Source organism: Phoxinus phoxinus, assembly GCF_949152265.1.
Source record: "Phoxinus phoxinus genome assembly, chromosome: 12".
NCBI lineage: Eukaryota > Metazoa > Chordata > Actinopteri > Cypriniformes > Leuciscidae > Phoxinus > Phoxinus phoxinus.
Window position 1 is genome coordinate 9,440,711 of NC_136887.1, and position 19,205 is coordinate 9,459,915.

Consider the following 19,205-nt stretch of genomic DNA (forward strand, 5'->3'; position numbering starts at 1 on the left):
AGAGGCGGGCAGATGTTTATTTTTAAAGGCCAGTTATTTCATGGATCCAGGATACTATACATCCTGATAAAGTTCCCTTGGCCTTGGGAATTAAAATAGCGCCACATCATTACATACCCTTCACCATACCTAGAGATTGGCATGGTTATTTCAGTTTGCCTCATAGCTGGTCAGATTTGCATTGAGAGATGATCTTATGGAAAGTACGGTACCCCATGCCAATCTCTAGGTATGGTGAAGGGTATGCTATTTTACTTTGCGACGGACCAATAACCATATAAAGTATAGATTTAAAATGACAATTAATTAGTATATTAATCACTGTGATCCTTAAATAGAGTATTCTAATGTCATCAAATTGTTGTTGTTCAAAATATGCGTGTCAAGATTTTTTTGCATATAAACTATTGTTACGCTGAATTCAATTTTAGTGGGTGTCTTCTGTAAATTGTGGTAAACATGGATGGTCGCCATTTTTTCTCAGAAAATAAATTAAATTTAAACAGATACATTCTAATGTACAGAAAAAAAAAGATAACATTTAAAGTTGTATTACACTTTTGTTTAATGCTTGAAAACCCCTTATTATCTTTGAACCATCTGCTGTTATCCAGTCAGGATTTAGATCGTGTCATAGTACGGACACTGCTCTCATAAGAGTTACAAAAGCAAAAGAATATTTCTAAATTACGGTGAGAACGGTATTAAGCTGGATGATGACATCACTGTTTCTTCAGAGCTGCTTCATAGATGAAGTGAACTCATTTCATAACTGATGAACTTTACACAGTTATTAAACCTGTTGACTGACTTCAGCTAAATAATGATGTTCACTATTGTCTTTTTAGAGCTGCTTTACAGCAGAACTGCATTCTGAATCATAATTTTCATGTTTATCAACATTTTATCAATATTTTTGTTAAAGCTGCTTTGAAAAAAATCTGTATTGTATAAAGCGCTATATAAATGAAGGTGACGTAACTTGACTTCCTGCATGTTGTAGAAAGTGTGCAAAATGCAACTTCTAATGTGTAACAATTTCAAGAAATGTCAGTTTTGCAATAGGAGTACCACACAATAATGTGGGGCACTCTTAAATATGTTTTAAATAAAAACAATATTAAAATTAGATTATTATTATTATTACCACAATGTTTTCAGTTTATTTAATTAGATTATAAAACAAATATGAGATTATTGTATGTTTTATTTTGTGACAGAAAGAAGTTGGGACGGGTCAGAATCACTTTGTTAAAACACGTACTGCGAAGTGCCTACACTTACTGGAAATGATTAGCAGTTTCTCCGTCATTCTTACAAAATATGGTTTTAGCAACAGCTGACACCCTCTCACTTTACCAAGAAACACTACCACAGTTGTGTCTCAATTATTCATCTCTAGATATTTATAGAAGTGAATGTCAGTTATGTCTTGAGTTAATATAGGCACATGGGACAAAACATGAAATCTGTGCATTAGGTCTATCAGTGTAAATGTAGCGCGATAGACATGGTGCTGTCTATTATGACAATAACAGAATGATAATCAAACAGCAATATTGACAAGAAAAAGAAAATCTCTTATTTTTTACAGCCACTATGGCAATCAGAGAGCAAATAGATTATAGTTATCTGGCTGCTGTACTTACACATGCAAAGTGTTGACAATCAATCAGAACAATGATAATGAGGGGAATCAGATGTACATATTTAAAAGTATCTGATTTAAAACCACATTCGGAAATATGGCTGGGTTGAAAATATTGATTTCTTGATTTGAATCAATTCTCAGATGAACCAACATTGAATCTTAAATCTCAAAAATCAATATTTTAGTCTATGCTGTTTTCATTTGATGAAAAAACTCAATTTTGTAGTGTGTCTCTCCAATAAATCAGAATAAGCTTTGTGGTTTGATACTTTAATATGAAACAAAGTGCAGAAATTGTCCAGTATTCGTGATCTTGTCACAAGTATGCAGGTGTTAAGGAGATGCATAGGGCTGTGCAGAAATATTCATACAGTTAACTACTGTAATATTTTTTTTCACAGTGTATCGATATTCCAACCTCTAGTATCAATAAAAAAAATGTTTTAAATAATGTCTTTTAAACTGATTTAAACGCTGACACGCTGTCTGCAAACTAACAGTTGCTGGTCATAGATACGGTCAATGTCTCAGAAGTAGAAGAAGCGGGAGCAAGAATGGCAGAAAGTACAAGCTTTCAGAGCCGACGTGTGGGTGCACTTTGGTTTGAAAAAATACTCAGGGCTGTGACAGGCTACACTAAAATATTCAGTAAACACGACCTCTTGCGTTATCAATTAACAAGACGCCGCGCAGATGAAATGGCCGTACTGTAACCTCAGCCGAAACCTGTTGATTCAAGGCAAACTACACTGGATAATACCACCAACAAGATAAGGATTTGTAAGGATTTCTACATTGTATAGTGTGGTTGAAAACCCCGGCTTCAGGCATATGGTGTGATCTCGACTCACAGATGAGTTATTATAAGCAACAAATCTCGTGAGCTTTTTGGCCGAAATTCATGTGCGGATCTTCCTTCTTTTTGATCTACGTTTGGATCTACGAACCGCTAAAAGTCTTTACTCATCAGTTTGGGACTCAAGTTTGGCCCCATTCCTGTACATCTCCTTGCTTTATTATAAGCTACCAAATATATATAAAAAAAATGTACAGCATAGTAGAGCATAGTCAAGTCAACTCACATTTATTTATACTGAATTGTTTTTTACAATACAGATTGTTTCAATGCTTAAATTCTTTTTTTTCTTTTTTAAACAGCAGATCTAGAAGAAAATAGTGTCATAGTCAAACTTAAGCAAGTTCAGTGATGGTTCATTTTGGTTGTAAAAATAGTTTTTAATTTAGTTCATTTCTCTATACAGCAACTCTGGAGAAAACAGTGATTTCATCACCCAGCTCAGTTCTGATCAAAAATATTATTGAATATCAAGCTGAATACTGACTATTTAGCATACCGTTTCAGTTTTATGAATGTTTACTTAATGCACTTGATTTTTTATTTACAACATACTGACTATTTCAGTTTTATAAATTGTTTACAAAATGCACTTTCATTTTATATGATTTTTGTCTACATTTCGTCTACAATCTAAATTTTTAGTTAAAAGTGTTCAGTGACAATATGCAGTTTATACATTTCAGTGTGTTCACTGTTCAGTGTAACTGCAATGCAAATACCTTTGCTAACAAATTGGAATGTAAGTTTTTATTTGTCCGTGGAGTTATCAATATAATGTGATACAAATACCAGAATTCCTCAGCGAGTCTTCCTCTAAAAATGCCGGAAAGCAGAGGAATCGGATGAAGCGTGATGTATTTTTGAATCGAGGCGATGTTCTGATCTCCATATGAATATAGCCTGCACTGCTCATGTGTGTGGTCACATTACAGATACTCATCTCTGACTGAAGACTGTACCTCTTGTTGGTTTCATACAGATTACATAATCAGAGAATATTTGCTTTCGTTTGACTTAATTTAAAAAAAACTATATTTCAAGCTTTCTAAAAAAGGTTTCATTTCTGTGTGGCAAATATACGCAGAGTTTCGATTAATTTTTGTGACGGAGACAGACCCTATATATATATTTTTTTTTTTTAAGCACTAAGTTTTCTTGTTATCGTGAGTGTACACAAATAAAAATAGACCCTTTACAGTTTTGAATGATGCATCACTCGTATCTGACCAAAACTGATGGAGTATTTTAAGTTCTTTCCGCTGTCATCAGGAAAAAATGGGAGAGAACGCACAAGACGACGTTTGTCGACCCCAGAGGGTTAATGTTAATGTCTAGGCTAGTTGATTCATTCAAGTTTCTCATATCCTTTTCATCCTGTATCTCGCTCTTTTGTGGATTACACTTCACAGCGCCGCAGTGTGATATCGTTCCAAACCTGTATGACTTTCTTCTGCAGAATACAAAAAAGATATCTTGACAGAAGAATCTATTTGGTGACCATTGATATCCATTGTACAAAAAAACTCAAAATGTCTTTTATGTTTCGCAAAGGAAATAAGTCATACTGGGTTCGTGGGTTGGAACCACATGTTGATGTGTAAATGATGACAGAATTGACTATTTTTGGTGAACTATCCCTTTAAGACAGGGGTGTCCAATCTAGGGATGTTAACCGATGACCGTTTGACCGATGGTTGACCGTTTCAATCTCTAAATTAGGCTATTATAGACAGTGGACTAAACGCTACTACAGTTAGCCGTCATATTCCAACATCTTTTTGTGTGAAGTGAACAAATCCCTCACACTCAATTTTTCATAACTCGCCTGTTTGTACTTAATAAACGAATAAAAACATTTGGCGCGAGGTCACAGCGTTTGGGTTCGCGCGCTCACAAGGTGTGCGAAAAGTAAAGGCTACAGGCTAACACACTCGAGGTTAGAGCCAGGGCAGACGACAGGAGGAAGGTTGCAAAGAAGAGTAGTGTGTGGGACCATTACACCAAACAGAATGACACAGATGTAAGTTGCAACTTGTGTGATACAGTGCTTAAATATGGAAATACATTACATCTACATTTCAGTGGTAACAGATAAGGTGATGATGATCATCATCTTTCTTTATTATTGTTAGCACTACCTCAAACTAAAGTGGCTCCAACCCCAATTAAACACACCTAAATCAGCTCATCGAGGTCTTCCAAGTCCATGGTTCCTCAAATCTGGTCCTGGAGCGCCACTGTCCTGCTGAGTTTAGGTCCAACCCTAATCAAACACACCGTAACAAGCTAGTCAAGGTCTTCAGAGTTACTGGAAAATTACTAGAGCTAAACAGTGGCCATTTGAGGAACCCTGTGCTAGGCAAACTAAACTTCCAGGCATGTATGTTGAAGCAAGTAAGGTCAGTGTAAATGGGTCGGTCAGCACAGGGACAACTGAACACCAAGCATGATGTAGTTCGCAGGATGAGTCACTGTTTGGAAATCAGCATTCGAGCACTTTGAGAGCTGCTGTGTCAGACACACATACTCCAGCGTAAATTAGAGACAGGAAACTGCCTCAATGACTCTGCCGAACACCATGTTTAAAAGAGGAGCTAAAAGAAAACCATTCTGGAAACAGGACAGCAATCGTCGGGTTTCCTCTGTCTAGAGTGTGTCAGGGCCAGTCGCGTTTCCACTGTCACTTCTGGGCCATGATCGGGCCTCATCAGGGCTTCCTCTGGGCCAACGGGCAGGGGTTTTTGGCCCAGAATACCTTGGTCCAAAGCGGGCCAACTGGGGATTGAGGAGCTGTCATTAACTAGTTTACCTGAGTCTGGACAGGGTCAACACCAATGCTCATTTCCCTAGTTATTATATCAGGCTACAAGCTAACTTCAACATTTAAAACATTTTTTTTTTTTTTTTTTTATTCTGCTCAAAACTCACTTTCAGACACCAGTGTTTAAAAACACCTTCCTTGCGATCCAATGAGGATCAGCATATGAGGCAGAATTTCTATGCGATGCTAAAAGCTACTTATGCTAACCATTGCGATAATAAATATATGGAAAAAAACAGAAACTATTGAAAAACTTAGACAAATCATATATAATTATAATCGTGTATTCTTTTGGCTTCATGAATTTTATCTGTGAAAATTCGATCATTAATTACCCTCATGCCGTTCCAAACAAGTAAGATCTTCGGAACACAAATTAAGATATTTCTGATGAAATCTGAGATATTTCTGGCCCATTATAGACAGCAATGTCATTGCCACTTTCAAGGCCCAAAAAGAAGTGAAGACATCGTCCATTTGACTCCTTTAACTTTATGATACGACGAGAATACTTTTTGTGTACAAAAAACAAACAAAAATAACGACTTTATTCAACATTAAAGATATTTCTTCTCTTCAGTGCCGTCGCTTCATAACATTAAAGGCGTCACAAACTGAGAAATCTAATTTTCCTTGAGCTTTTGACATACGAGACATCATCATAGTAAAATAATATCCTGTAATATCCACAGACAGCTTTTATTGTAACCAGGCCCAGATAACGACTCATTGTGGGATGTGCCTAATAGATGAAAGACCGCCTCTGCAGATCAACATCAACGCCTACTTCATCATTGCAATTCTGGCCCCGTCCACTGGCGTGTTAATGCGATGTTAGAGAAGTACAGGATAGACTATAATAACATCACCTTCCAAAGGATTATAGGCTAATACTAGGAATGTGGTTATTTATTTTCAACATTGTGAATGTCTCAGTTGAGCATTATTTATTTGTATGCGGTACATTTCACTGTGGTTTCTTTGGTAAATCTGTTGCAATTTCGGCGCAGGCTTTGCAAACAGACTTTTTATGATATGAACTCGACAGTAATGTATGAAAGCCCTAAGAGGCCATGGATTATAAAAAAATTTCTTTGACTTCATTTTCTCGTGATCTCAAGATAACAAAAGTTGTTTTCTCATTATCACGACTTAATCTTCTCTAAGTTGCACGACTTTACCAACTGGTGGCAGCATAAAACCAAATATAACTGATGGGCTGCGGTATACTATATCCACCTTACTGTGTGAGGTCATATTGGCCTAGATTTGTATGCGTTTGGGTTAAGGCTGGTTCACACGGCAGGAGATTGCCCTTCTGACAATCTTAAGGATGCTCTGATTATCGTAAAATAATCTGATCAGATATTCCTGCCGCATGTGGTGTGTTAAGACTGCTCTCGTCTGCTCGGAAGGACGTTGGGACCGCTCCGATCTCAAATCGGGCATATCCAGCATGTTGGATTTTTTTGGCCCGATTTCTCCTCGTGTGTGGTGTCCCCCGGGGAAAAACGAGCACGTGGACTGTGGCGTGTAGCCAATCAGAAAGCGAGGTGACGAGGAACCATCGGGAAACAAAATCAAAACAGCTGGTGACATGGCGCACCAGAAAGTCCGGTGGACGTCGGAGATGGAGGATAACGTTTTTTTCCGGTTAAAAACAAACTACAAACTATCGCCACTACATCCTCTTCGTCCTCTTCGTCTGACCTGGGAATGCTCGGGAGTCAAATCTTGTGTGATGTGTTGATTTTGCCGTGTGGTTGCGCACCACACACTGTACGACCAAAACTGTGGGGTCTCAGGTTTGGAAAATAGTCCGACAAGTTTAAAATCGTCCCGTGTGAACCAGGCTTGTGATCGCTATAATTTGCGCAGTATTGTGTGCGTTACATAACTTATGTACTTGAATAGGATTATTTAGTTTGAAAGTGTATCTGTTATCATTACGCTCTAACTGCTAGATGCATGACTCATCAGGTTAGGGTAGCGCTGCATGGCTACTGGCCCGACAGTGGAAAAAGCCTGATTTGGCCTTGCAACTTGAGGTCCGAGGCTATTGGCCCCAGCTGGCACATTTTTAGCCCTGGCTCGCACTGGCCCAACAAGTGGCTAATGTCTCCTCAGTAGTAGTGTAGTAGTAGTAGTAGTATTAGTGTTTCCAATAATGGCTGCTGGAACAAACCGAACATCAAGTATTAAACTTTGGTGTGTAACTCCAACAATGTTTTGCACATTAGGAGTGTGAAACAAAATGAATTATAGGTCCAACTGAGATTTGAGCAGAACATGTTTGCAGGTTTCAGATGATATTCCTGTCTGAGGGGATTTCCTCGTGTTCTCCAGGATGCCTGTGAACTGGGACGTAAACAGGAAGTGCTGTCTAAAAAGGGTGACGACTGGATTATACAGTTCTCCAGTAATTCCTTTAAAACAGTATTCAAAAGCTGTGAAAACTGATCCACATTAGAGCTCTGTGGGAGGAACTGTGGGTGGTAATGATCTTAAAGTCTTTCTTAAAAACAATATATTGTTTCGGACTGTGTTTTACCAGTGTCTAAAACTGTAATAAGGATGGGATAAAAACACTGTTGTCATCCTAAAACTGGGAGATGGTTAATAGATAAGAATGAGATCCACGGAGTTTCACTCCAAGCATCATCGGATCTAAGCAAGATCTTCAGGACTGCTGGAAACACACAGGCAGGTATATCGGAGCAGGAGGACCTCCAAAAACATGGATTGGAGACCCCTGGTCTATGGCAACATCCTAAACCATAAATCGACTGTAAAAACAACGTTTCAAGTTTTGACAATAACAATATAGGGTTTATAAATTGATCAACCTCATATGTCATATATGAATCAGGTGATAATGGCCCATTTAAACGTCAGAACAAATTTCACCGAAAGACAAAGAGTGTGTTTACATGCACCCTCATAATGCGATTATAATGGGATTTTGGCAATATTACGATTAAACTTTACCTCATGTAAACGCAATACTTCGATCAAACTAATGCAATTAAACTCATAATCGCAGAAACCATATTCACATTACACTTTGTGGTGTACGCCGATTTTAATCGGAATAACCAGGCATGTAAACGCCTTAATTTCATTGTTACCGCTCTGACCAAAGTGCTCGGTTCTACACGGATGCAGTGTGTTGTTCACACAACGTCATAAATTAACTCTGTGACATTATTCTGAAGTTTTCTCTATTTCTCCAAATCTCTAAACTCTGTCAACACAACTCACTGCACAGTCTCTGCTCCGTATCTTCATCCAGACAGTAGCGTAGGAAAAACCCCCGGCATTGAGATGTTCATCACGGTACAAATAATTTCCAGTACGTCCATAAAAAAGTATTTTTAATTTGATGTGAATAGATTAAAACGATGACCGCTAACATGCCATATCTGAGTGGCATTACCATACTTACTAGCGAATAATCAGAATAATCAAATGCATGTAAACTGGATTGAAGAGTTCTTCTTGTGTCATGTAAACATCTTAAGACTTACTCTGATTATTAGAAATAATCGCATTATTGGTGCACATGTAAACGTAGTCAATGAGTTCATGCATGACCTCACAATATGGAAGAAAAGTCGGTCGCAATTTCCGTTTCATGTCGACTTTAAAGATGTGGTAACAGTGAAAGCACACGCTGCACTAGGAAGTGAAGAAGTGATTGGATTTGTGTTACTCATAAGTGAAAATATAAATGATGAAACAAGTGTGTGTGTAAGAAAGCTTTAGACACAGAGCTAGCTGTGGAAATGATGGGCATGATGAAAGCTGTGCAATAAATCATGATATATTATGATGCAAAAGCAGGTTCCTAGATTTAGGATGATTTTCCGAATTTGAAAATGATTTAAGAAAAATAACAAAATAAATGTAAAAGGTACACTATGTAACTTTTTTAAATTCAAAATTAAATTATTAAATAATTGTCAATAATTAAATAATAGGCTAGTAGTAGCCAATACAACATTAATCCTTCTTCCAAAACGTGATTTAGTCTTACCCGGATTCATTACGGTAGGCCTGTTATAAATGTTTATTTTAGACCTGTCGGGATTGTTTCGTGGGAAATTGTGTATGTCACTCGCCCGTATGCGTCTCGTCATATCTGTAAATAGAGAGCAGTTGCTCCGTCTACTTGGACGCGTGTATGGTGTGTGTGGCAGAGGTTAGTTGTCACAATGAGTGAGAAAGGTTGACATGAACTGCTAAATCTCCAACCTCCAGGGAATCAGCCATTTAAAAAAAAAAAAAAAGCAGAAGAAGAGTCTGGCGAAAAGAGAACATAATAACACAAGGATCAACATAGGCTCGGCTTTTCGGAGACGGCGAGAACTGAGGGATTTGAATTATTGCGAAAGCAATGCGGAGGTGGTGTTTTTAATACTCAACAGGTGAGTAAGATATTTTATTGAACAGATAAATTGCCATATGTAGCTCTCTAACAGAGTTCAAAGCATTGTCTATTGTGAAGGTTCATATTCATCCGTACAATTAAAACAATTTTCTCCTGCAAAATGCACGCAGTTTTGTTTTTTAACCAAAAAAAAAAAAAGTGTGTCAATAATTCAAAATGATTGAAAAATTACTTTTTAGATGGGTTTAATCTATATATAAGAGACGTCCATCATTAGCCACCACTAGCTTTTATAACAACTTGGAAAAAGTGATGTGTGGTATACCGTATGGTACTAAAAATATGATGCAGAATCACAATACAATATCGAACCCTGAAACAGAAATACTAAGGCTGTCCTAAATAAGCTGTGTACTTCCCATCAAAAGGGAAAACTCTACAAATGTAGCTTACAGCAGTCTTTTTTGTGAAGAATGCCAGAAGGAAGAGAAGAAATCATCCCTCTAGCTTTTATTGCACAAGATGCTGTCAAGTGACTTGTGCAACTGAAACAGATCCACCCTGAATCAAACACACATGTGTGTGTCACACATCCCACTGCTGCACAGGATGTTTAGGCACTTTAAAGATGTGATATGTGTGTGAATCGTGTTGTGCCCTTCATGAGGAAGTGAGCTCCACCCAGAGTGTGTCAAAGACCAAACCACACTTGTAGGTTTCATTAGCAAAACTTTCCCACAAACTATTTATGTATCTAGTGCTGCTTATCGTGGTCAGAGAGCTTTAAGAACAAACAGCTGATCTAGAACACCTGCAATGTTGCACTCTTACAGATAACTATCAAAATATGTGAGTTTGAACTTCCAAAAATAGAGAACAATCAATGCAAGGAAAAGAGACACCAGCACAAACCTTGTAAACCTGTCCATACGTCCCATTCCCGACCACCTCGATGAGCTCAAATATCCCTGCAGGATCCTGCAATGAAACATGACATGGATTGACTGATCAGATCCACGAGGTTTTAGACAATGATTACTCGATTTGAATAGCATAGTTATGATGTCCACACTGTTATCTAAGTTGGCAGTTCGCCCTGATTTGAGACACGGTCCATGTTTTCACTCTACTTAACCACACTTTCATTCCCATTCGATTGACAATGACAAGCGAAGAAAAGTACACGAATATTTCCCCAAGACAACTGAGTTTAACGGCCACTCTCAACTTGAAATGGCATTTACAGTAAAGTTAACACAACTAATCGCTACGTGTGTAAGCGCCGAGAGAAACTTTGTGCCAAGCCTCGACCAATCGCTGCTGTTGAAAATATGCAAAACTGCTGAAATAAGACAATAAATACAGTAGTGCTGTACTTACCCGTAACGAGGCCAGGTCAATGTTGCTCAGACTTGTTGTAGTGAAGTCTCTCGCCATTTTTATGAGCTCGTCTATCAATAACAGTTTCTTAACTGATCATGGTTTGAGGAACAGTATGTCTGCCCATCTTCAGCGTGTTTAATCCTACTATAGCGAAGGCTTGGCTCATGAATATTAATAACATAACGGAACTGTCGCCCAGCAGTTGGAACTGACTCGCTAATTTTGGGAAGTGGGCGTTCACAACAGTCGCATTAACCAATAACTTATCCGTTTAAATATTAATAAGCTCATGTTCCCAGATACTCGGGACATTTACAAAGAAACGTCAATATTATCAAATTAATATTCATATGCTAGTCCTTTACTTTAGTAGGACTTGTGATTTCACAGGACAAACACAGGAAACACGGAAAACGAGTAAAAAGTGAAAAGCTGCCCCTTCCTCTCTGCTTAAAACAAAACCAGGCTTGATCTCTATAAGCTTGCTTTTGCTTTGAAACTGGCTAAAGTTTTATGCAAAAACAAAACTATTCATTAAAAATGCACATTTTAAACATTGTCACCTTTATGAGTTTCATCATATTACAACAGTAAAAAAAAAAAAAAAAAAAAAAACGAATCCAGTTTGTGCTGTAATTAAAAAGACATCTCACAGATTTAATTTCTCATACATTAATTTATTTATTTTGTTGGTTCGGTAACAATATTTTTTTGTAAGGTATATTACAAATAGGGCCTAATTTATATGCTAATTCAAAACCAAAAACCTGTGAATCAGACAAACTGCTGGGTTTGTGAATATCTTTATATAACAGCTGGGATATTTGTACTTTTCCACATATCACTGTATCTGAAGAGTAAAATGGCATACTAGTCGTGAGTATACAAAATGAAATCAATGATTTTAGTTACCTTCGATTTCTTTAAACTAGAGCAAGAGGGCAAAATTGCATACAAATTCAATAAAATTATAATGATAAAAACAGTTAGATCAATAACAGCACTGAAATGCTTAATCAATAGTTCCAGATAAACCATAAAAACAAGATGTATCTACCTATATTGTATGAAAAACATAATCAAAACAGAACTCTGATGAAGGAAAACCAAATGATCAGGAAATAAGGCAAATGATAAGCTGTATCAAATATTTAAATACCTCCCCTCCTACTAGCTACAAACTATTTTAATGTGCTTATTAGATTTGAATAGTATTTATTTGCATAAATAGAACATAATATTCTTTAAAGCTCAGAGATGATGTGTTTTTACATTATTGTGCTATAACAACCAAAGTCATAAGGTCAAATAAAACCTTTAATGTTCACTTGAAGATGCAGATGCAGTGTTTTATGGAATAACTGTACATGGTATAATAACCTTACGATTCAAGTAGGAAAGCAATTTCAGCATCTCTTAATCTTTCTGAAAAGTATGAAAACACTAAAGGTTGGAAGAAAGCGAGATAAACCATTATGCTTCTTTTACTTTTTTTTGTTTACTTTTTTTCTCTAATCTTAACTAGATGAAATCATGCAGATAAAAAGGAAGAAAAGATGATATAGACAAAGCTATGTTTGGGGCCCGCTGGGCGATTGCTGCGAGGTGCTCTACCAGATATCACTGGAAAGTTCTTGTCCAGACAGCTGTACGAAGGGGCTGTTCAAGTGAATATCTTTCTTGGCTTTCTCAATGTTGTTTTGTGTGAGACGTCCGTTCAGCAGCGTCATGGGCAAACTGCAGTACATGTGACGGCCGCTGAGCGTGGCTATAGCAGTGGTGGGCAGCTCGTATTCATAGTTGCGGCAGAAATGGCGCATTTGCAGGTGGCCAGGCTCATTATAGTCTGGTATTTCAACATGAGCCGGCACTAGCGACGCCGAGGTCCCGGTCATGGCAACTGTTGATACGGCCTGCAGGTCACCGAAGAGCCCTTGCTCGCCCGAGTCTATGACTTGTCGGCGGGACACGGTCTCTTTTTTCTTAGCTGGCATTTCGTACCGGACCTGCTTCCAGAACTTGGATTTCAGATGGTTGCTTTTGGGACCGTTCCACTTAATGAGCGTCAGCACTCGGATGGTGTGTTTGAGGTCTTCTACTTCCTGGTAGTTGATGACGCTGCGCAGGTCTGAGCATTCGATCATTATGACCTTAATTTCGCCCGTCACCAGCATGCTGTGCAGCCGTGGCTCGAACTGGAAGATGCTCCATCCTCGACGGGCCACAAACTCAGGGGTCAAGATGATAATAAGACGCCTGCTCTGCTCCACGCTCCGGGCCAGATCCTCAATGTATGCTGGAGACAGAGAAAGACAAATGAGTATGGATGTCATGCACCAACAAGAAGAGATTCAAATAAATTGGGTGATTCAGAAAGAGCATCAAGCATCATCTGCTTTTAGAGCTTGCAAAGCAATGACGTGATCTGTGTATTTAGGGGTTTGTCCTAAATATGTTGCCTCAAATACCTCAAATTACCAAAAAGAAAAGTCAAATTTAGTAGAAAAGTTCTACAAGATCTGAAAGTACATTTCTGTGTGATGGACAAAGAAACAGGCACAGCAAAAACTAAACAGGGCAAATTAACGTGAGAGCGCAATCCCATAAAAGAGCAGATGGGAGAGAAAAGTTCTGTGCGCGATCTACTGATGACGTGCAAATTAATGAACACAGCTGGGTTATTTCCATAATGACCAACATCATCTATCAAGAGCAGCGCAAATTAGTGTCCAGTTTAAGACTGAAAAAACAGGTGGTCTCACGGTCATCTATCGAGATAATCTCAGACTCGCATAACTTGATTTTCACAACACCAATACATTTGAATATATGGCACTGAAGGGAAGGTGGACTTTCTTGCAATTATCTTGCTCGATCGGCCTTGTCCAACTCTGAACTCTTAACGCTTGCCTGTTCATGGTCATTTCCCGTTCTCCTGCTCATTGAGTTTAATATTCACGTTGACGCTGTTTGCTCTCACACTAATCATTTACTGTCAGTTTTTGATTGTTTTAATTTGACTCAGCATGTTAATTTTTCTACTCCTACGCATGGTCATATTCCTGATTTGATCTATACATCAGGAATTGATATCTCTTCTTCTGACACTGGTATTTCTGATCATAAATTCATTGGTTTTAGCCTAAGCTTCCCTATATGCATAAGAAATGCCCTACGACTGTTCTATCCTATCGCAATCTCAAAGCTGTTGATCCTGCATCATTTTGTACCTTCATTGTTTCTTCTAATCTGTCTGATGTCTTTGATATCTCCTCTCTCTCACTGATATTATCTAACTATCACTCCACCATTTCTGAAATCTAGCAGGAGCATGTTCCTGTTAAGACCAGAACAGTCCCTTCCACCCACTCTTCTCCTTGGTAAACCCCTGAGCTTTGTATCCTAAAAGCTACTGGTAGACGACTTGAGCGTCTTTACAGGAAAACCAGCCTCACTGTTCACTATTGAACTTTTATTGAACATCTAACAACAATCCCTGAACTCGGTTCGTTAGTTTTGTCACTGCCACAATAAACAAATCAATCAACAGGCCAAAAGCATTATTTAAAGGTGCTCTAAGCGATCTCGGTTGGCGTAACCTCTTGTTGATGTTTGAATTATTATCAAACAAAACGGAGGCTAGCTAGACCCTCCCTCCTCCTCATCCACGCAATAACCCCCCAAACCCCACCCCACATCATTCTTGTCGGTTATTGGCTGGAACAGTTTGTTATGTTTCGTGGTGCGGGTCGCTCTGTTTATTGCTCAGTTTGTTTTTGCTGCTGTTTGTGGAGCTTGGGCTGTCTGCAGAGGCCGCGTTTTTTTACAGTGTGTTCAGGGGACAGGCAGCTAGCGGATAGTGAGGAGATGTTTGCGGTATGTGAAAAAAAAAGTTTTGGCCTAAAAAACGCGCGAGATCGCTTAGAGCACCTTTAACACAATAAATATGTTTACCAAACCTCCATCAACTTGGGTGTGCTCTTGGATACCATTCTTTCATTTGAAAGACACATTTCTAGCATCTTTAAAACCGCATCTAAATTACAACATATGCTTTCAATGACAAAAGCGGAACAGTTAGTTAATGCGTTTATGACATCAACACTGTAAACCCTAACGCTCAAAATAATTAATTGGTTTGAGTAGGACAAACTTAAATTAAACTAATTAGTTCAGTCAAATTAACTTTTATGAGTATTTAGCACTTCCTTTTGCTTTCACGTTCACAGAACTGGAATATTTTAAGTAACTGAACTGCTAAATTGTTTTGAGTTTTATGAAATTATTTATTTTAATTTAGGCGAACTTAAGAGTGAAGGTTTAACTGAAACGGCTGGGATGTCTATTTCCCAGCATGCTTTGCCGATGGCACTCGAAAGGGAAAGTAAATGCTAAAATTAAGTGTAATATAATGTTGTTTTGTGCAAGATTAATGTTCAGTGGGAGATTTAGTAGTGATTCATGTTTTGTTATGCTAATTTGGAAGAATTTCTGTTAATGTTGGTTTTAGGATAGTTACCATCATGGTGACAAGTGGTGCATGCACTTGATTTGAGAGCAAATAATTCATTTATATTGTTGCACTCATACAGCAAGTGCTTCTGTATAACATACTATTGCTAATATGTTAGCCAATAAGTATGTTAGCAGATTAGCTTGATAAAGTTAACTAAGTTTATACTAGTAAAAGTGTTCACATTGAGATTACATGAAAGTTTAAAATTAATTGTATGAATTAGTGTACTCAAACATTTCAAGTTAAGAACAAATAAAATGTATAAGTACAAAATAGAAATCTGCTAGTTCTGCTTACTTAAACTTTGAATTTCATAACTTAAAAAAAATTGAGGCAATTGATTGCCTTAAATGTTTTGAGTTCTGCCAACTTATTCGGGTTTACAGTGAAGGCTAGATTATTGTAATGCTATTATGCACGCATAATAAACAAACTACAGCTGGTCCAAAACGCAGCAGCTCGAGTTCTTACTAGAACCAGGAAGTATGACCACATTAGCCCGTTTCTGTCAACACTACATTGGCTCCCTATTAAACATTGTATACATTTTTAAATAAATGCGACCACAACGCATCCCTGAAGTGTCAGCAGAGATTGTGTCAACAAACCCGTCTCCATACCTGCGTGACGCCGAACTTCAACCAGACGGAACTGGATAAATATTCAGAATGTTTTGATCCAATCTGACTTCTAACCTGTAATGCTGCCTGAATCATAATCATACACTGTTCGTTCATTGGCCAGAGGAGAACTGGCCATTATTTTGTATCATAATTTGTGCATGCAACAAAGAAGATGTGCATGTGCGGATCAGATGACACGCGTGAATTCATTGACGTCTTTTCTGAGTCGATCTCATTTGATTCATTTGGATTTTGAGACTTGCTTTTTGCTGTTTTTAAGCATTTCACAACCCACACACAAACAACTACAAATGAATAGGTCTGGTGCTAATTATTAATGTGTGCACAACTACCCTTCTATTTGACAAATTCACAAATGTGCGTTGCTACATTTAAACTAATACAATACAATTTGTGTGTGCAAAATTCCGAATCACATGAATGTGCAGCATTTTGTACGAATAGAGACATAGTTGTTAATACAAAACCTCAATTTTGTATTAATGTAGGTCAGAATGTGTGCATGCAACAAGTAAGATGTGCATTTGTGGATGAGGTGACACGCGTGCATTCATTGACTCGTTTCTGAGTCGATCCTATTTGATTCATTTGGATTTTGAGACTTTCATTTCTCCGGTTTCGCCTGGCACGATCCACACACAGCTGTCTGAGAAAACCTACCACTAGATGGCAGTATTCTGCTAAAACCAACAATGGCAGCGTAATCAAGCGTTCTTCCCCATTTAGTGCTTAATGCGAGTGATATTAAAGCACCAAATTTAGTACACAATATAGGCCTACCTTATTAATAAAGCATAGCCTACTTTATAGAGGCAAACAGATTAAATCAGATTATGAACAACACCCAGAGAAAACCATTATAAAACGCTTAACATGCAATAGCGCATTGCATGTTCAAGAAGGTGTTCAATCCACAAATGCACATCTTACTTGTTGCATGCACACATTCTGCACATTCATGTGATTCTGGATTTTGCACACACAAGTTGTATTGTATTAGTTTAAATGTAGCGACGCACATTTGTGAATTTGTCAAATAGATGGGTAGTTGTGCACACATTAAAGCTAGGGTAGGTAATGTTGGCGAGCTAGCCAGATTTGAAAGTGGCACCTCTTCTAAGCTCCGCCCCCTCCTGTCAGTGCTCCGTCCAAAGCTACGCCCCCCCCACAAACATGAACGCGCATCCACATTTGGAGTCAGCTGCATGTACCTACGACCTGTAACGCAACTGGCTTACACCGACAGAGAAGCTACTGTTAGCATTGGGATTTTTTTGAGAGGGGGCGGGATTTTTGTTGGGAAAGTCAGGGGAGAGACGCACACTTCGATTAGACTGGATAAACACATGCAGCATCTTAATTGTTAAGAAAATGAAACGAAATAAATGAATAAATCAAGCCTTTATTACAAAACACTAGTATATCATACAGCATTCTGAAAAATGCTCACCCCTAGTTCCTCCGTCTATGGCCCATGACGCGATGAGCATTTACTATAGCTACTTTAAAAAACGCGGGTCAGGAAATGGGTCGGGTACAATATTTTCTTTCTTTTTTTTTTTGCGGTCCGAGTTGCGGGCGGGTTAGTTGAAAACGTCGGTCGGGTGTGGGTTGTTTATACATTGACCCGCGCATGTGCATCACTGCTGTGCACGCAGTGGTGCTCGGGCACGAGACATGAAGGCATCTGATTGGTTCTTTACATTCGCACCGAATGGCAGTGATTGGTCAGAGTTTTTACTGTCCTACAGCTGCTACAGAGGTCAGATTTTTTTCATTCCTTTTTCTGAACACATAGGCCCGGTTTCACAGACAGGGCTTAGGTTTAGGGTGTACTCACACTAGGCACGGTTGCCATGAACCGGGCCCGAGTACGATTGTCCCCCCTCCCCACTCCCCCTCTGGCCTGCACTCACATAGGGTTTCAGCATTCGTGCCGGAGCAAGCTTACGTCAATATATGGTGCATAATGAAGAGAAGTGTCACACCATGAAATGTAAACAGAAAAAAACAGCAATGCATTCGGCACATAGGATATCGCAGAAGATTTGTCAACACAGAAAACATTTAATCACTGTAGTTTTTTTTTCTCGACACCATCGTATTAATTGATTTTGATTAATATGCGCGAGGGAGAGAGAGAGCAGACAGCGCTCGGGTGAGTGCGCGCGCACCCGAGCTCTCGGCCCGAGCTCTCCCGGCCGCGAGTGCGCGGCCGGGGCTCTCTCTCTCTCTCTCTCTCTCTCTCTCTCTGCCCTGTCAAGCGCGCCCTGTTAAACCGTGACGTCCTGTTCCGTGCTCCAGCACGGTTAGCGCTCACACTGCATGCGAACCGTGCCCGAGTCCAACTGAACCGTGCTCTGGCCCACCTCTTCCAAGCGGGCCAGGGCCGGCTAATCGAGCCGCACCCGGGCACGGTTCGGAGCACTCACACTAGTCAAACGAACCGCGCTTTGGTGGTCAAACGCACTCGGGCACGGTTCAAACTGGCTAGTGTGAGTACACCCTTAGTTTCATAAGGATATTTCAGTAGCTTTTATAAATGTTCCTTAGAAAAAAAGAAGAAAAAAACATTACTTGTGTGCATCTTAAGACAAAACAATGGCACTGGCATATTTTAAGATATGTCAGTGCAAGCTGCTTTCAGTTAAAACATCTTAAAGGGGGGGTACAATGGTGTTTCATGTATTCAGAGTTGTTTACAGTGTTAAAGAGATGGATTCTCATGCTAATAATGGCTAAAGTTTGAAAAGTTATTGTGAACGAATAACAGAGAATTTCTGTGCTGAAAATCATACTTCCGGATTGCAACACGTTTCGGCTGTTTTTTTTCTATCGTAGATCTAATGACGTAGACCAGAGTGGAACTCCTTATATGAGCATTGCTCTCGGAAAAGCGCGTTCACGCACACGTCGACCAGAGGAGAGAAAGACCGCGCTC

At 38.9% G+C, this 19,205-nt stretch overlaps 2 protein-coding genes across 6 annotated transcripts in view; both read right to left on the reverse strand.

Moving 5' to 3' along the window:
* The window catches only part of LOC307008552 (mitogen-activated protein kinase kinase kinase kinase 4), a 70,973-nt gene extending 59,624 nt beyond the window's left edge, over window positions 1-11,349 (reverse strand). For 2 of the 4 annotated variants that reach the window (XM_079631454.1, XM_079631453.1), the window contains exons 1-2: window positions 11,102-11,260; window positions 10,634-10,699 (exon numbers count right to left, since the gene is read on the reverse strand). In XM_079631454.1, coding sequence (XP_079487580.1) covers window positions 10,634-10,699; window positions 11,102-11,158 — 123 coding nt within the window. In that variant the 5' untranslated portion in view covers window positions 11,159-11,260. Of the gene's footprint in view, window positions 1-10,633; window positions 10,700-11,101 lie in introns of all 4 variants that reach the window. The other 2 variants (XM_079631451.1, XM_079631452.1) reach the window with 2 other exon arrangements.
* A 414-nt stretch (window positions 11,350-11,763) lies between these two features.
* Window positions 11,764-19,205, reverse strand: part of il1rapl2 (interleukin 1 receptor accessory protein-like 2) — a 445,540-nt gene continuing 438,098 nt past the window's right edge. Inside the window, exon 11 of one of the 2 annotated variants that reach the window (XM_079630760.1) lies at window positions 11,764-13,400. In XM_079630760.1, coding sequence (XP_079486886.1) covers window positions 12,715-13,400 — 686 coding nt within the window. In that variant the 3' untranslated portion in view covers window positions 11,764-12,714. The remainder of the gene's footprint in view (window positions 13,401-19,205) is intronic. The other variant, XM_079630761.1, reaches the window with a different exon arrangement.